This window comes from Gymnoscopelus microlampas, assembly GCF_963454915.1.
Source record: "Gymnoscopelus microlampas genome assembly, chromosome: 24".
Classification (NCBI taxonomy): Eukaryota; Metazoa; Chordata; class Actinopteri; order Myctophiformes; family Myctophidae; genus Gymnoscopelus; species Gymnoscopelus microlampas.
The window spans coordinates 12,278,221-12,293,454 of record NC_139961.1 but is presented as its reverse complement, the minus strand read 5'-3'; the positions used below and the strand labels follow the sequence as shown (position 1 = coordinate 12,293,454).

The following is a 15,234-nucleotide window of genomic DNA, read 5'->3' as shown; positions in this document are numbered from 1 at the left end:
AATTGACTGTTGCACTCCTTGTCCAATGACAGCTCTTCAAATAAATCCCTCCTATAGAATCTAAAGCTCCCAATGAGCTCCTCATCGTTGTAAATGTCCAATGGATTTCTTCTGTCCCTCTCTCCCGTACAGGGAGAGAGGGAGCTTATACAGGACATATCTTTCTATATTAAACTTATTCTTTTGATTTAATTTGCGTTTAGTTGAGTTTTACAAAACAAAAACGTGAACGCAGAACAGTTGTAAAAAATGAACAGCTACATATTTGAGTGGGGCATCAAGACCTACTAGATGGCCATTAAATCTTGTTTCAATTATGACCGGAACCATATGTAATTACAGTCATTATCAGCCGCACACTATAACCCAGAACTCATTCTGAATACAAAGTGTGCTTTGTCAGCTCTTGTTATGTCAGCCAATTTCTATTATGCTAGATCAAAGACCGTTTCTGACATGCACAGACAAAGCAACAGCAACATCTTCCAACGTTCCAAGCAACGTTCCCCATCAATCCACCTTCATCATCAGAGCAGTTGTCGGCTCTGTGGTAGTTGTGTACCAGACGTAGTTGGATGCCTGGTGTTAGTTTTGTACCCGAGTAGTCAAATGCCCTGTAGTAGTCGTCTGCCTGCCCGTAGCTGTGTACCTGATGTAGTCGTAGGCACGGCGGAAGTTTTGGTCAAGGAAGGCGGCTGACAGGCCAAAGAACTCCAGCTCTTTCCTCTTGGCTTTGTTCTCGTAAAAGACGACGAACTCCATGGATGAGTCGACCAGTAGCTCAGCCTCTTTGTAGCGCTTCACCTCACACAGTGTGAACACACAGCGCACCACCAACTGCCACCAATCCTCCCTGGACAGCACACTGGTCTTACCTAAGGAGAGCCATAGCATAATATACTGTATCAGCATATATTCTGTGAAACTCATATTATACAATGGCTACGGTTGTTTAAGCCTTAAACAAGTGCCTTAACCCATTAAAGGGATAGTTCACCCCCAAAATGACATTTCTAATTTGATGACCGGCGGCAGCTACGGTAGGAGACTCAAAGTGTCAACTTTGAGTCTCCTACCGAAGACATTAGCATATTTCTGCCGGCCATCAAATTATTGGCTCAGGAATGCGACAAGACAAAAAAATCTCCATGAATTCAAGGCTTCATGGGGTGCGTGTGTAATTGATAGAAAATAAGTCATTTTTGGGGTGAACTATCCCTTTAAGACCGGAGACAGATTCTACAAATACCTTCTAAATCAGTAGAAGTAGAAGCTTGCAGCACGGCACTAAGTGACGTGCTGTGAGCTTGTGTATCTGCTATCTGTGAGCTTGGCTATTCTGCTTGAATAGTCAACGCTAAAATCTAAAATGACACAGATGTTATACTGGGTTTTAATGGGTTAAACTTTAAGGCACTCTGCTACGTGTTGTGCCAACATTAGTAGCCGTGTTATAATCAGAATATACCATATCATACTTATTGCTTAAGTATGGCGTAGCATAATATAGCACTGTATAATATTATGTTATGGAAAAGTCAATGTGTGATGCAATATCATCTTTGCTTCACCATGACGATTCCAGTGCTTCATTAATAACAGTCCTCTGAGTGTTGACATGTGGCACAGCTAAATATATCTGGTAGAATGTTCCATGGTGTCTCTGTAGTAGGTCAGGCTGACCAAATATTTTGATATGTAACAGGTATCAAGGGAAGCTTCAAATAAAGTACACATAAACACAGAGTGATAAGGCGATGAACATTCTGATATGGTAATGATTATTTCTGATTGGTAGACTAAACATTGTTCTAGAAGGTAGGTAGAGTGATGTTCTCTCCAAGTTTCAGTGGTGTCTGGAGACTCTCTTCAGCTACAGTAATACCACCAATGCACTGCTCTTTAATAAACAACCACTAATCTGAGGAAGATCCGTCTGTCATCTTTGGCTCCGTTATTCTCTCCTCAAGAAAACCCCAATAATAACATTATAACATACTATATTATATAGTACAGCAGCATAGTGTAGTGCTCCGTAACATTGTATGTAGTATACCTAGAATAGCACATGGGTGTTTGATCTTACATTGTAACAGGGACTACACAGAAAATCCACACAACACACACACACACACACACACACACACACACACACTACATATTGTACACACATACCCATGATGTCCTGATAAGCGGCTTCCGGGTCCTCGATATCTGACATAATGTTTTTGAGCTTTACAAGCTTCATGTGACGTTCCCCAGATTCAGACACCAAACGCGCACACACTCGGGCACGCTGCATCGCTACCTGTTACACACACACACACACAATATACTTGTTAAATGTCAAATAGACCCCTCTAGTGATTAATTGGTGGCTCACAGGCAAGTGAGCCATGTTTTTTCTCATGTTTCTGCATCACGTTTGACAATCATTTTGTCCTAGAAAGACCGGAGGCCCACCAAAATGTAGGCTACATTGAGATTTAACATTTTAAATGACTTAAAATACTGTCTGCCAAAGTGCTGAAATGGACAACAATAAACACCTCAGGCGTCTGCCTTTGTTGTGTATTATTTGTTGGATTAAATTGGCTTGGTTTACCATAGCAGTAAAATAATATAAATAACAATTTATAATAATCCTTAGGGGTCTATTTCATTAAAGCATTAATACAGGAATGACGATATGTTGCATATGGCAGTATAGATGTTAGACAAGAAGAGCGAGCTTAAGAGGAAACAGACAAGAAAATGGCTACTTTTAATAGCTATGGAGAGAAAGTGTTCACCACCAAAATATATATTAAGATGTTCATATTAAGTTTTAGAGATACTAGTGTGGTTGAGATGCTGTGCTTGTGCGTTACCTTCAGCAGCATGGCCAGCATGGTGAGCATGGTGTCTATGTTCTCCTGTATTTTGCCCTGAGTCTGTAGCAGAGTGGAGCGTTGAAGTAGCAGCTTCAACTCCTGCAGTGGTGGAAAGAGTAACACAACCACATCACCTCAGTCAAAGTATGGATACTCCATGACGAATAACACTCATTCCATTTTCTACTTAAGTCAAAGTAGGCCTACAGTACAGATAGCCCATGTCAAATAATACTCAGTTCATTCCTACTCGAGTCAATGTATTTGTATACATAGTACCACAAATCAAGGGTGTCTGCAGGTATCAGGAAGTAAAATATATAGTTAGATTTTATAGTTTTCTATTTATTTATTATGTATTTGTTTTCATTCAGTTTATTACTATTAGTATAATTAGTTTTTAAAATGTTGGTATAATTACCAGATTTAAAATTATTTTGAAAATATTCAGACTTTCAGGTGATAAGCATCTCCGGCTGATATTTCTGTCAGCGTTTGAGATACATTTTTCCACGGTGACGGTATATTTTCATCTAGACTTGTCAAACCAGTTCCTGCTTTGAATTACAATCACCTTTACAAAAATGAATGCAGAGAGAATTTCCACTGTGTTGGATTACCTATCCAGCAGGATTCAAGTTTCTACAAGTAGATGATGATTTTCTGATTTTCTTTAGACGTCAGCACATTGCTGTGTTATTTCACATAACGAACCACTGAACCCTTTCAGCCAATTGTATTGAAAATGGGTTCATTACTCAAAGCTTGAATTAAAACAAGCAGTAAACATGATTGTCATCTACTGGTGAAATGGGTGTAGTGCAGTCAAATGAGGCAGAAAACTGCAGGTCTGCCGCCACTCTTATTTCTTTTAAAACACAACTAAATACCTTTCTGTTTGCTGCTGCCATTGATTGAGTTATTTTTCTTTTTTTTCTCTTTTCTTTTCTCCTCTGCACTGTAACTGTATCTATTAATTTCTACGTCTTTTGTTTTATGCATCCTAATGTCATTTTATAATAATGTGTCCTTTGTTTGATGTTTTGTGTAGAGCAGTGGTTCTCAAACTTTTTCATGTCAAGGACCCCCAAATTGACACTTATTAGCCCGCGGACCCCCATTTGAAAAGATAAGCCAGGGGCCCCCATAAGAGAAGATTTTTACGGCTCTCTAGCAGTGATTCTCAACCATTTTAATCTCAAGGACCCCCAGTTTCACATGCATTAGGGCTACGGACCCCCATTTAATGGCATTTATATCTCTGGGACCCCAATTCACATTGTAAAATCAATGTTAATTTAACTCTGAGAGTGTACAAATGGAACCAAATGGACCCGGTAGGGTCCATTTGGTTCCATTTGTACACTCTCAGAGTTACAGACCCATAAGCGTCCATTTGGTTCCTGTCCATTATTTAGCTGGGGACCCCCTGGAACCCCCTCAAGTACCCCTGGGGGTCCCCGGACCCCACTTTGAGAACCAATGGTGTAGAGCACATTGAATTGCCTTGTCGTGTACAATAGAAATAAAATTGCCTCCTGCATTACCTGAGTTTGAGAAAAATTGACTGATCTTGATTTACTGATTGATTTGTTTACATGGTTACAAATGGATATTATGTTATACAAGGCAGAGAGTGTGCTTGTGGGGCCTTGTAAATGTGACAGGGGAGTGTGTGTGTGTGCATGTGTGATGGGGGATTAAATGTTATAAAGCGATGTTTTGTGATTGCAGGAAAGTTACCTGCTGAGTGGCGGAGGAGTCCTGGGCCAGTGTGTCCGGGTCGTACATGGGTTCCAGAGCCTTCAGAGCCATTTCTGGACGCCCCAGCTGCTGGTGCAGCGTAGACAGGCAGAGACGGGCTTCAAGGTGCTGGGGGGCCATCTGCACGACCTTGTTGTAGCTCTCTGCTGCGTTCTCAATATGACCTAACGCCTTCAAACACTCTGGGAAGAGAGAGAGAGAGAGAGATCAGTTTAGTTTTTCTTTTTGTCTTTACATGGGTCTATCAATCCATCTAGACAGTGTGCATCACAGCCACAGTTCTACGTTTTCTGCACACCATGCTGTCCGGAGTCAATGCATGTACACAAGCTGTCTTGCATGGTGACAGTCCGTTGATGCAACCAGAGGTTTACTACATATATTTCCCTTTCCAATTATGAAATAGACCCCCTCAAATTTATATCCAAGAATATTTTTATATTTATATTTATATTGCCTCATAAATCATTAGAAAGTAGACTCAACAGGCTCAAAATCTCCAGCAATAAACAGGTCCATTACTGCCTGCAGTGATCTCTGTTGCCCTGCCTGTGTTCAGCTGTGTAATATTGTTTGAATGCTGTGGGAGAGAGGGAAAGATGTTTCAGTTCCATATCTGTTGCTTTAGTGTTTCAAAAGATTGACACAAACAACGCTGTGTGGTTGTCAAGGCATTTTCTAGCTCCACATACAGTACTTAACTCATGTAGTAGAATTAACTACGAATTAACAAATTCATATCATGTTGTATCGCTATATCATCTGTCGGGTGGGAATCTCATATGTCCAAAACTGTTACTTTTCAGGATTCAAATTCCAAATTTGAAAATAGCAGATTGACAAGCTCAAAACGCATCGCTTCGAGCCACATTTGGAGCGTTTGGATCTGCTACTTTTGAGTGACGCTGTAGTATGATAAAGTAGGGCGTTAATTTACAGACAAACACATAGGAGGTTTCTGCCCGACAGCAATGGTGTGTCTGTGTCTGTGTCTGTGTGTGTGTGTGTGTGTGTGTGTGTGTGTGTGTGTGTGTGTGTGTGTGTGTGTGTGTGTGTGTGTGTGTGTGTGTGTGTGTGTGTGTGTGTGTGTGTGTGTGTGTGCGCGTGTGCGTGTGCGTGCGCTACCAGCGTGTCTAAGCCAGACCACAGCCAGGTTGTATTTGACAGATGTGACCAGAGCAGAGAGGAGTGGCAGGGCTGAGGTATACTGGCCCTCCTCCAGATAAGCTTCAGCTACGTCCAGATACAGGTCTCCTACCTCCTCTGGACTCTGCTCCATTAACTCTGTCAGCAGTGCCTATGAGGAGGAATAGACACAAGTATAAATACAGATACAGGCACACTATGCTTAGATTTTACTTTTTGCCAGTAGCCAGCCAGGCTAGTCACTTAGAATGTCTACTAGCTGGGGATGCAGTTACTACTAGTCTTGTTTTGTACGGGTAGATTTCAAGCTAACGAATAAGAATAAAAATTATAACTTGATAACTAACCTGTTTCTTATCAATGTTAAAACATGCTTAAACAAGGGCAAACAATGACATGTCATGTAGTAAAATAAAGTCACGACAAAACAAAAAACTGTACAATAAAAATAGAGCAGAGGGGTTTTATACAACTGGTATCATGCTCATTAATCAGGAAAGCGTTGTGGCTTGGATTACCTGGAAACTGTGTTTATTGCGTCGTGCTTGAACTGAACTGTTGTAAAATAACCTGAACTGAACGTTCAATATATCTTCTGCAACAGCAACCTATTGTGTCTGTGCAAATTATTGTGTGTGTGTGTGTGTGTGTTACAGTGTGAATTAACAGGGTGTGTAGGGAAGAGTGTGGTGCTAACCACGAACACTTCAATGCGCAGCCTTATGTAGTGGTTACTGGTTAAGAATTAACATTTTGTCAGGTGAAAAGACTATTTTGTATTCGGCCAAAGCGTTTCTATTGTGATATCATTCAATTTGAGAAGGAGTTTCACTTTGTATTCAGTCCGTCATACCATGAGTTGCGTCAGAAATTATTTCAAAAGTGTCAAACCTCAGATTTGATGTGGTTCAGTGATGCAGAGAGACTTCAATGGCTTTTTGAAAACAAGGTATTTGCATTTGCATTTGGGATAAGCGAACAAAGAGAACATAATTCGATATGATATTATTATATTGGCTCTTGTGTCATTTTCTTTGTCTAAATTGTGCTCATCGTGCAGCTTTCAATTATTGAGAGAAGTGAATGCAAATTTGTAAAATTATGTTTTTGGTGTCTTATAATCCTATTAGGAATGAGTCATTGGGACAATCCACAAAAATAAGAATTCATTCTTTCATTCATTCACAGACTTACTTCCAGGGGTTTGAAGATCTGCTTGTGTATTAGACAGACCATTAGTTTGGCCCTGATGTCCACCGGCACAGTGTCTGGTATCTCCACCTCCTTTATTTCACCTGGAGATGGATATTATATATCTATAATTTGCAACAGCATTGTGCGATAACTGTACGATATGTCAGTGGTTAAAAACTTTTCTGTACCAATTTTCCATTTTCATACCAACAGTGTGTCCAGTTAATGTTTATTTTGAATTGAAAAAAACAACAAATGCAATCCCAACCACAAGGAGGTTGCTTCGTGCCACATTATCAGTTTGCACGGCGTTGCTGGAGTTATACACAGATCACTTGAACTGTATATATACAGTATATAGATATTATTTAACAGGGCCACTCACCAAGACACTCTTCTTTTACCACTTCTTCTTCTGTCGTTGGCTCCGTGGACTCCTTCTCCTTCTCCTTGTCCTTCTCCTCCTCCTCCTTCATACTCATCTGCTCCATCTGCACTGACGTGTCTGCTGTACTTTCATCCCTCACCAAGACTATACCACAGAACTGGACCAGGATCTAGGGAAAACACACATAATTTCAGACACTTCAAGTATACATGCTCATATGCAACGTCATTTTGTATATACAATAGAAGAACACTCGTGCACGTCTCTTGATCCCAACAGGATCTGTTCTTCAATGCAAGAACAATTAACAAAATAATACAAAAAGTAACCTTCAAAAGGAGGGACGCACACTCCTTAAATGTAGGATGACTTGCTTTATTAATGCAGTGATGCACAACACGTTTCGCTATCACCTGAGGAAGCATCAAGTGAAACACATTGTGCATCACTGCATCAATAAAGCAAGTCATCCTGGATTTGAGGAGGGTGTGGTCCCTTCTTTTGAAGGTCACTTTGTATTATTTTGTCGTTTTATATGTTTTATTATATTTGCATGCAGAAGCTAAATATTTGAATATCCGGATGAATATTCCAGTTTGCTGCTCTGTCACCCACATACATACACCTGGGTTCCCACACATTTCAATGAATTTTCAAAACTTTTCCATAACTTTTCCAAAGTATTTTACTCCATTTCCAGGACTATAGAAATCATACAGTGCAATAATGAGACTCTTAAACCAGTGTGCCATCAATGCCAGACTGACAGACTCGAGCGAAGGTGTCACGTGACAAAAAGAACAGATCTACAAGCTAACAACGCATCAAGTAGCACTGCATTTTACCACCTTTTAACAATCTTTCACGTAACGTTAGACAAAAACAATGTATTTCGTTGCTGTCGGGCAGAAACCTCTTATCTCCGTATTTTAACCATTTTTTTTTATAAATCATACAGCGTCACACAAAAGCATCAAAAGTAGCAGATCTACAAGCTCAAAACGCGGCGCTTCTGCTACTTTTGCCATTTTAGAATTTGAATCCTGAAAAGTAACAGTTTTGGACATATGAGGTTTCCAACCGACAGAGACGATAACCAAAAAAAATCCAAAACATTTGATTAATTCCAAACCTTTTCCAGGCCTGGAAAACTGTTTTTCTAATTTCAAAATATTTCCAGGAATTTCATGACCGTGGGAACCCTGGTACACAGACACACAAAAGGTGTTACCTGCATGGCCTTGCTGTGTTGGTGGTTGGCGATGAACAGCTCGGCGGCCATGTTGGTGAGCTCATCGGTGATGAGGTCAGGGTGTCTGCCCAGGGCCTCGTCCATCACGCCCAGTGCCGACGGCAGATCATTACTCTCATAGTAACTCCTGTGCATGTGTGCAGACAGTGCATGGATTAAAGCTAGTTTAAATCTCACGACTGAAAATGTCCTAATGTGCGATTTGTGAAACCGTGTTAAAGGATCCCCCACACACACTAGCGCTGATTCCTAAACAATGAATACATTATGTACAATTAGGATGCTTTAGTAATATTGTTCCTGCTGTTCTACATACTGCCAACCATGTGAAGAAATCACAGATTCAGGCTTTAACCTTTGCTTTTATATGAAATATCCGAGACGATTAAGATATTATGGAAGATACTTCTGAACATAGTGCTAGTTTGACCACTTCAAATGCTCTAATCTTAAAATAACCGAAAATAGCCTTTCTACAAGCTCGATCTACAAGTTCTCAATGCGTCTGCGACGCATTGAGAACTTGTAGATCGGCTATTTTCGCTGCGCAACATGCTTCCATAGAAGACATGCTGGCTTCTATGGAATCCAAATGACTCAAATCAGTCTTGGCGACTGAGAACTTTAATCCATGAGACAGACACACAGGATTCAACTTCCAGAACATCTTTAAAATGCGTCACATGCAACTAAATGCTTGATACACAAGGGAATCCCTGAAGCTGAAGTTAAATAATGACAGCTGAACATGCAATACCTTTTGATGTCTTTTTTTTTTTTTCACATTTATTTACGGAAATTCCAATTAAATTTTATTTATGAACTTCTTTTAGGAAACATTTTGGAATTGTTTTTAATTGATGAAAAGCTTTTTGTTTAAACTTTTTGAAATCTTTTGAAATAATATATGTATATATTTTTTTTATGTAGGAAACGAGAAGAAAGGGGATATTTACTCGCACCCCATACAATTTGGTCCGCAAGCAAAACATGGGTCCCCCACCCGACCCACTGTTGTGGGGAAACAGTGTTCTAAAACATGTGTACGTGTCGCTCCTCACTTGGCCATGTCTTTGGACAGCTGGATGAAGTCTTGTCCGCTCTCCATCGGCAACAGCGACAGGATGCGGCGGTAACCGTCCATGCACTGCTTGTGCTCTCCTAGTTGCATGTAGAGGTTGGAGCGCTCCCACAGGAAGCGCACGTTGGTGGGGTCGTACTTGATGGCTGTCGGGGGGTGGAGAGATTGAAATGACAATATGAGCAGTGTGGGAAAAAAAAGCCTGACTAACATTTAGTCGTAAGATGGTGTCCCATGCCAAAATTAGCCAATACACGTTGCTCACAACGTGTTGCAGTTGTAAGCTTGTAGATCTGCTATTATATATATATATATATATATATATATATATATATATATATATATATATATATATCAGGCATAAAGGAGTAGTTCCCCCCAAAAAGTGACTTATTTTCTATCAATTACACACCCCATGAAGCCTTATTTTTTTATTTTTTTGTCGCATTCCTGAGCCGGTGGAGTCTCCTACTGCCGATGACCTGGTCATCAAATTATTGGCCCAGGAATGCAACAAAAACAAAAAAGGGTGTGCAATTGATAGAAAAGAAGTCTCCTTTAAGTGTGCACGTGCCTGTGACCTACCCTTGCCGTAGCAGACCACAGCCTGCCGCGTGTTGCCTTGCTCCAGAGACATCTCCGCCAGTTTGATCCACTCCTCGCAGTCGGAGGGGTTGAGGTGAGCTGCGATCAGCCCAAACTGCAGCGCCTTGTCCACGTCCTCGTTGTCTTCATAGATCATGGCCAGGGTGGAGAAGGGCTCGTAGGCCAGAGGAGCTGAAGGAGGAAGGGTTAGGGGAGATATTAATCTGGCAGCTGATTTGGCAGCTTTTTATCTTATCTATTAAAATGAACACAGCGCATACTGTAGGGGTGCCTGCGTTCACGGCCGACTGCAAAGCCAAGGGAGTAGGGCTGTCACTATTACACATTTAAGTTGATGATTAATTGTCATACAAATAACGATAACAATTTAATTGTGATTTTGGCATTGAACATTGGAACATATGAATACAATTAAAAACGTTTGGCTTCCTAATCACAAATTGCACAGGGCATATATATGACAAATAACTTAAATACAAAGAAATTACTGACACATTTATAATAATATATTATAATATAATTTAAAATAGCGGAAAAGACTGATCTACAAGCTTACCACAAGTGTTGTAAGCTTGTAGATCTGCTATTCCTGCTATTTTTGAAATATGTTTGAAAATGTGTAAAACATTTTTTTTACATGGAAACGATTATGCAAAATAATTGCGATGATCTCAAATAATTGCGATTAGGCGATTATGTAATAATTGTGACAGGCCTACAAGGGAGAGGGAAAAGGAATATGTGGGAATGCTAGCTATTTAGAATCACATCTCACACAGTTCCTTACCCTGTCTGATAATCTCCATGCACATCAGGATGGCATCGTCCTTCTCTCCTCGGGCATAGCGGATGTTGGCTTCACCCATCAGGCCCCGCAGAGCCCGGGGCAGCTTGCTGCGGTGACGACGCTCCTGGGCGGGCGGACACACACACACACACACACACACACACACACACACACACACACACACACACACACACACACACACACACACACACACACACACACACACACACACACACACACACACACACACACACACACACACATTGTATTTGATGACTTGAATACATAGGACCACAGTGGAAACAAGCCCTCAGGGCTTTTTGTGTTATCCTTACCTCTGTACCTTTTGCAAACTGTTAATTAAGTATTCAATCAATCAAAAAAACACATACACACACTCATTGCATGAGTTAAAATGTTTTACTTGCGTGATTCTCGTCTCTGTGAACTATCACTCGATGTCGTTTCTTTACTATGACTATTGAATCATGACCCTCAGAAAGATTGCGACTGTTGTACGCAGACACGCTGCACACTTAACCTCCCCAACAACATCCACTCTCCTCCTCCCCCTCACCTTCATCATCTTTCTGTTCTCGCGGTTCAGCTCCATCTCCAGGGCGAACACATCCCCTACGCTCGGCTTCTCGGGCCCCTCCTCCTTCTCGGACACCTCCTCCTCATCCTCGTCTTTGTCCTTCTTCTTCTTCTTCTTCCTCCTGCTTCTCCCACCTGGCCTCTTCGCCCTACACACCACCTCCTTCTCCTTATAGTCCTCATCTTTTTCATCGTCAACGTAGCTCATAGAGTCCGACTCGTTGTTGCCGTCCTCCTCCTCCTCCTCTTCCTCTTCCGAAGAAGATGGCTGCTGTATTCTGTCTTCCAACATGGAGGCGAAGGCCTGCTGGACCACAGGGCTGACTCCCTCCTCCACGTTACCTAGAGAAAGAGCACAGGAGAAGATTAGAGAAGAGAAGAATAAGGAGAGAAAAGAAAATAATGATAGGGAAGAGGTAATGAGAATAGAGAAGTGAAGCGAAGAGAAAATAATATCGGAGAGAAGAGATGTTTTTTAAGTTGCATAATGACACACTCACACACACACACACACACACACACACACACACACACACACACACACACACACACACACACACACACACACACACCAAATGTATATATATATATTTAAAAACATCTCGCATTGTACCAAAGTGCTTTACAGGTCAGAACAAACAGCAAAAGAGAACAGTCAATAACAAAACAACACACAGACATAGTAGTCAAACAGTAGTAACACATAAGAAGCCCGGCAAGCCTTCTTAACATCATAGGATAGTGCCAATTCATCATTCAAAGGCTTGTGAATATAGAAGGGTTTTGAGCCCGGATTTAACAGAGGGGGCAGACCTAACAGCGAAGGGAATGCTATTCCATAGTTTAGGGGCTGCGACAGCAAAAAGGCACTATCACCCCTGAGCTTCAGTCTCGTTGTCGGGACGGCCAATGTTCCCCTGTCTGCTGACCTGGACCTTCAACTACTACCAAAGTAGTCACTGCCCTCTAAGAAACAAATATACACAAAATACTCCAAACCCAGCGGGACTAGTTACCTGTTTGCCCAAGGCTTTGGCCAGAGGTTGTCGGTTGAGCGTCAGCCTCCTCCCCATCCTCCCCATTGTCATTACCTGAAGACTGTCTTTTTGATTCCTGCAACCAGAGAGAGAGACAGACTTGATGGAGAATTAATCACAAGATGTTAAAGGAGTAGTTCACCCAAAAAATGACTTATTTTCTATCAATTACACACCCCATGAAGCCTTGAATTCATGGATTTATTTTTGTTTTTGTGGCATTCCTAAGACAATAATTTGATGACCGTGTGTATTTCCGGTAGGAGACACAAATAATCTACTTTGTGTCTGCTACCGGATACATTAGCCGGTAGGAGACCGGAATCAAATTATTAGTTTAGGAATGCGACAAAAACAAAAAAGAATCCATGAATTCAAGGCTTCATAGGGTGTGCAATTGATAGAAAATAAGTCATTTTTTGGGTGAACTCCTCCTTTAAGTGCAATATGCTTATGAAACAATACTTTACAATTCAGTAATCGCATGAGAGAGAGAGAGAGAGAGAGAGAGAGAGAGAGAGAGAGAGAGAGAGAGATGTGGGGACACATCTATACCAGTGGTTCTCAAAGTGGGGCATGGGGACCCCCAGGGGTCCAGGGGGTCTCCAGGAAAATGTGTTGGTACAGCATCACAACCATTTTAACCACTTTATCGATTTATACGTTGGCTATTCAAAAATAGCAGATATACAAGCTCACAGACAGCGCGTCACTTCATGCCGTGCTGCAAGCTTGTAGATCTGCTATTTTTGAAAGACCTCGAAAATGCATTTTTTTTTTAACATAAATCTTCTCTTCTGGGAGTTCCTGGCACAAAACATTTTCAGAGGCGGGTCCAAAAAATCTAGATCAAACTGACTGTACTGTACCTTAGTCTCTCGTTCTTCTCTCCTTTTGTCGAACTCCTCAAACGTGATTCTTCCCTCCAGGTAGTCTATGAGTTCAGCACTGAACCCAGACATGGCGATCCCCACCAGACCGAGGTCTCTGCTACTTATTCCTCAAGAAAGCTTATGTTCACTTCTGAGATATAGAATTGATCTACCTATTGTAGCGTCGGCCGGGAGACGAACCCCAGACCTCTGAATCCAGGGGCGAACACGTTACCAGTAGGCTAATGAGCCAGGCTCGCTACCGAGCAGCAACGCAGCACATTATAGCTTACACTATTACCAATACAACCAATAAACGTAGCCTCACGGCAGTGCACGTAGCTAGCAACAACAGCCTGCCTTACACACGACGGTAGAAACGCATAAGAATAATGCACAATGCATACATCTATGAGACTGCTGATTTATAATAAAGCCCCAATAGTTTGACAACAAGCTGTCGGAGCCACTTTGAAGAAGAACTACAACAGAACCATGTGACCTCCAACTACTTCCGGGTTAGATGGTTCGCTGTGATCAACATGAGGTGAGGTGCTGACATCTAGTGGTGACTAGCGACAAGGTACATAATAAACTGCTATTACTGTGTAGTGTCCGTGTACTGTGGAGTAGAGCAGGGGTCTTCAACTTTTTTCAAGCCAAGGACCCCTCGGCTGAGAGATAAATGAAGCAGGCAGGGACCCCATACTACATGTTATGAAATAGTGTTGCAGATTAAACCTTTTCATAGATTTCATAGATGGTTTCATAGACTAGAAAAGGGATTCTGGGGTTCAAGTGGTTAATGTAAAAAAAAAATCCTATCACAGAAAGATTTGGCGGCCCCCCTGTAGTAACTCTGAAAACCCCCTAGGGGTCCCGGACCCCCTGTTGAAGACCTCTGGTGTAGAGGCATGGAAATAGTCAAATTGAATTGTGACTGTGCAAAATACAGTGTCAAATCTAAAGACATACCATTTGTATACACACCAATGATATCCTAAAACACATGTGGATATTCATTTGCAGTACATTACACAAAAGTTGGAAATAGGTGGAGAGTATTAGTATTTCTACTCACTTTAACAGCTGTAAAGTATTTCTACTCACTTTAACAACTGTAGAGTATTTTTACTCACTTTAACAGCTCTAAAGTATTTTTACTCACTTTGATGGCTGTAAAGTATTTCTACTCACTTTAACAGCTGTAAAGTATTTCTACTCACTTTAACAGCTGTAAAGTATTTTTACTCACTTTGATTACTTTCTGCCGATTACTGGCAGTTCAGCAGTGGTGGAAAAAGTACTAATGTTTTACTTAAGTAGATGACGTATTTAGTTTTGTTTAATGATGCCCGCGCTGTCAGGAGAGAGTGGCACGTGTGGATCACGTGACACGCACGCAAGCAGCTGGCGGAAAGCCCGTCAACCAATCAAAAGGCCGCAAGTCTGTGGCCGTTAACACGCTACGTCACAGACGGCGCGTGCAGCCCGCGAGGTATAAAGCTTTGGGTCCCAACAGCTGACGGTGCCAGAAGACGCGCTCACTTTACATCTGCTACCTACCGGAGCCACGGACCACGGAGACGGCCGTTGCTGAACTTTTTTACTGAGGATATATTCAAACTGCGGTTCTC

The 15,234-nt window shown here is 41.5% G+C and overlaps 1 protein-coding gene across 1 annotated transcript in view; it reads right to left on the bottom strand.

The window, feature by feature from the left end:
* LOC311040418 (general transcription factor 3C polypeptide 3-like) overlaps positions 1-14,045 on the bottom strand; it is a 19,239-nt gene extending 5,194 nt beyond the window's left edge. The window contains exons 1-14 of the mRNA XM_084050698.1: positions 13,595-14,045; positions 12,705-12,801; positions 11,669-12,030; positions 11,092-11,215; positions 10,284-10,475; positions 9,679-9,844; positions 8,597-8,744; positions 7,363-7,534; positions 6,978-7,078; positions 5,763-5,934; positions 4,617-4,819; positions 2,871-2,972; positions 2,176-2,308; positions 650-875 (exon numbers count right to left, since the gene is read on the bottom strand). Of these exons, the coding sequence (XP_083906824.1) occupies positions 650-875; positions 2,176-2,308; positions 2,871-2,972; positions 4,617-4,819; positions 5,763-5,934; positions 6,978-7,078; positions 7,363-7,534; positions 8,597-8,744; positions 9,679-9,844; positions 10,284-10,475; positions 11,092-11,215; positions 11,669-12,030; positions 12,705-12,801; positions 13,595-13,687 (2,291 nt within the window). The 5' untranslated portion in view covers positions 13,688-14,045. The remainder of the gene's footprint in view (positions 1-649; positions 876-2,175; positions 2,309-2,870; positions 2,973-4,616; positions 4,820-5,762; positions 5,935-6,977; positions 7,079-7,362; positions 7,535-8,596; positions 8,745-9,678; positions 9,845-10,283; positions 10,476-11,091; positions 11,216-11,668; positions 12,031-12,704; positions 12,802-13,594) is intronic.
* Between the last annotated feature and the right edge of the window lie 1,189 nt (positions 14,046-15,234).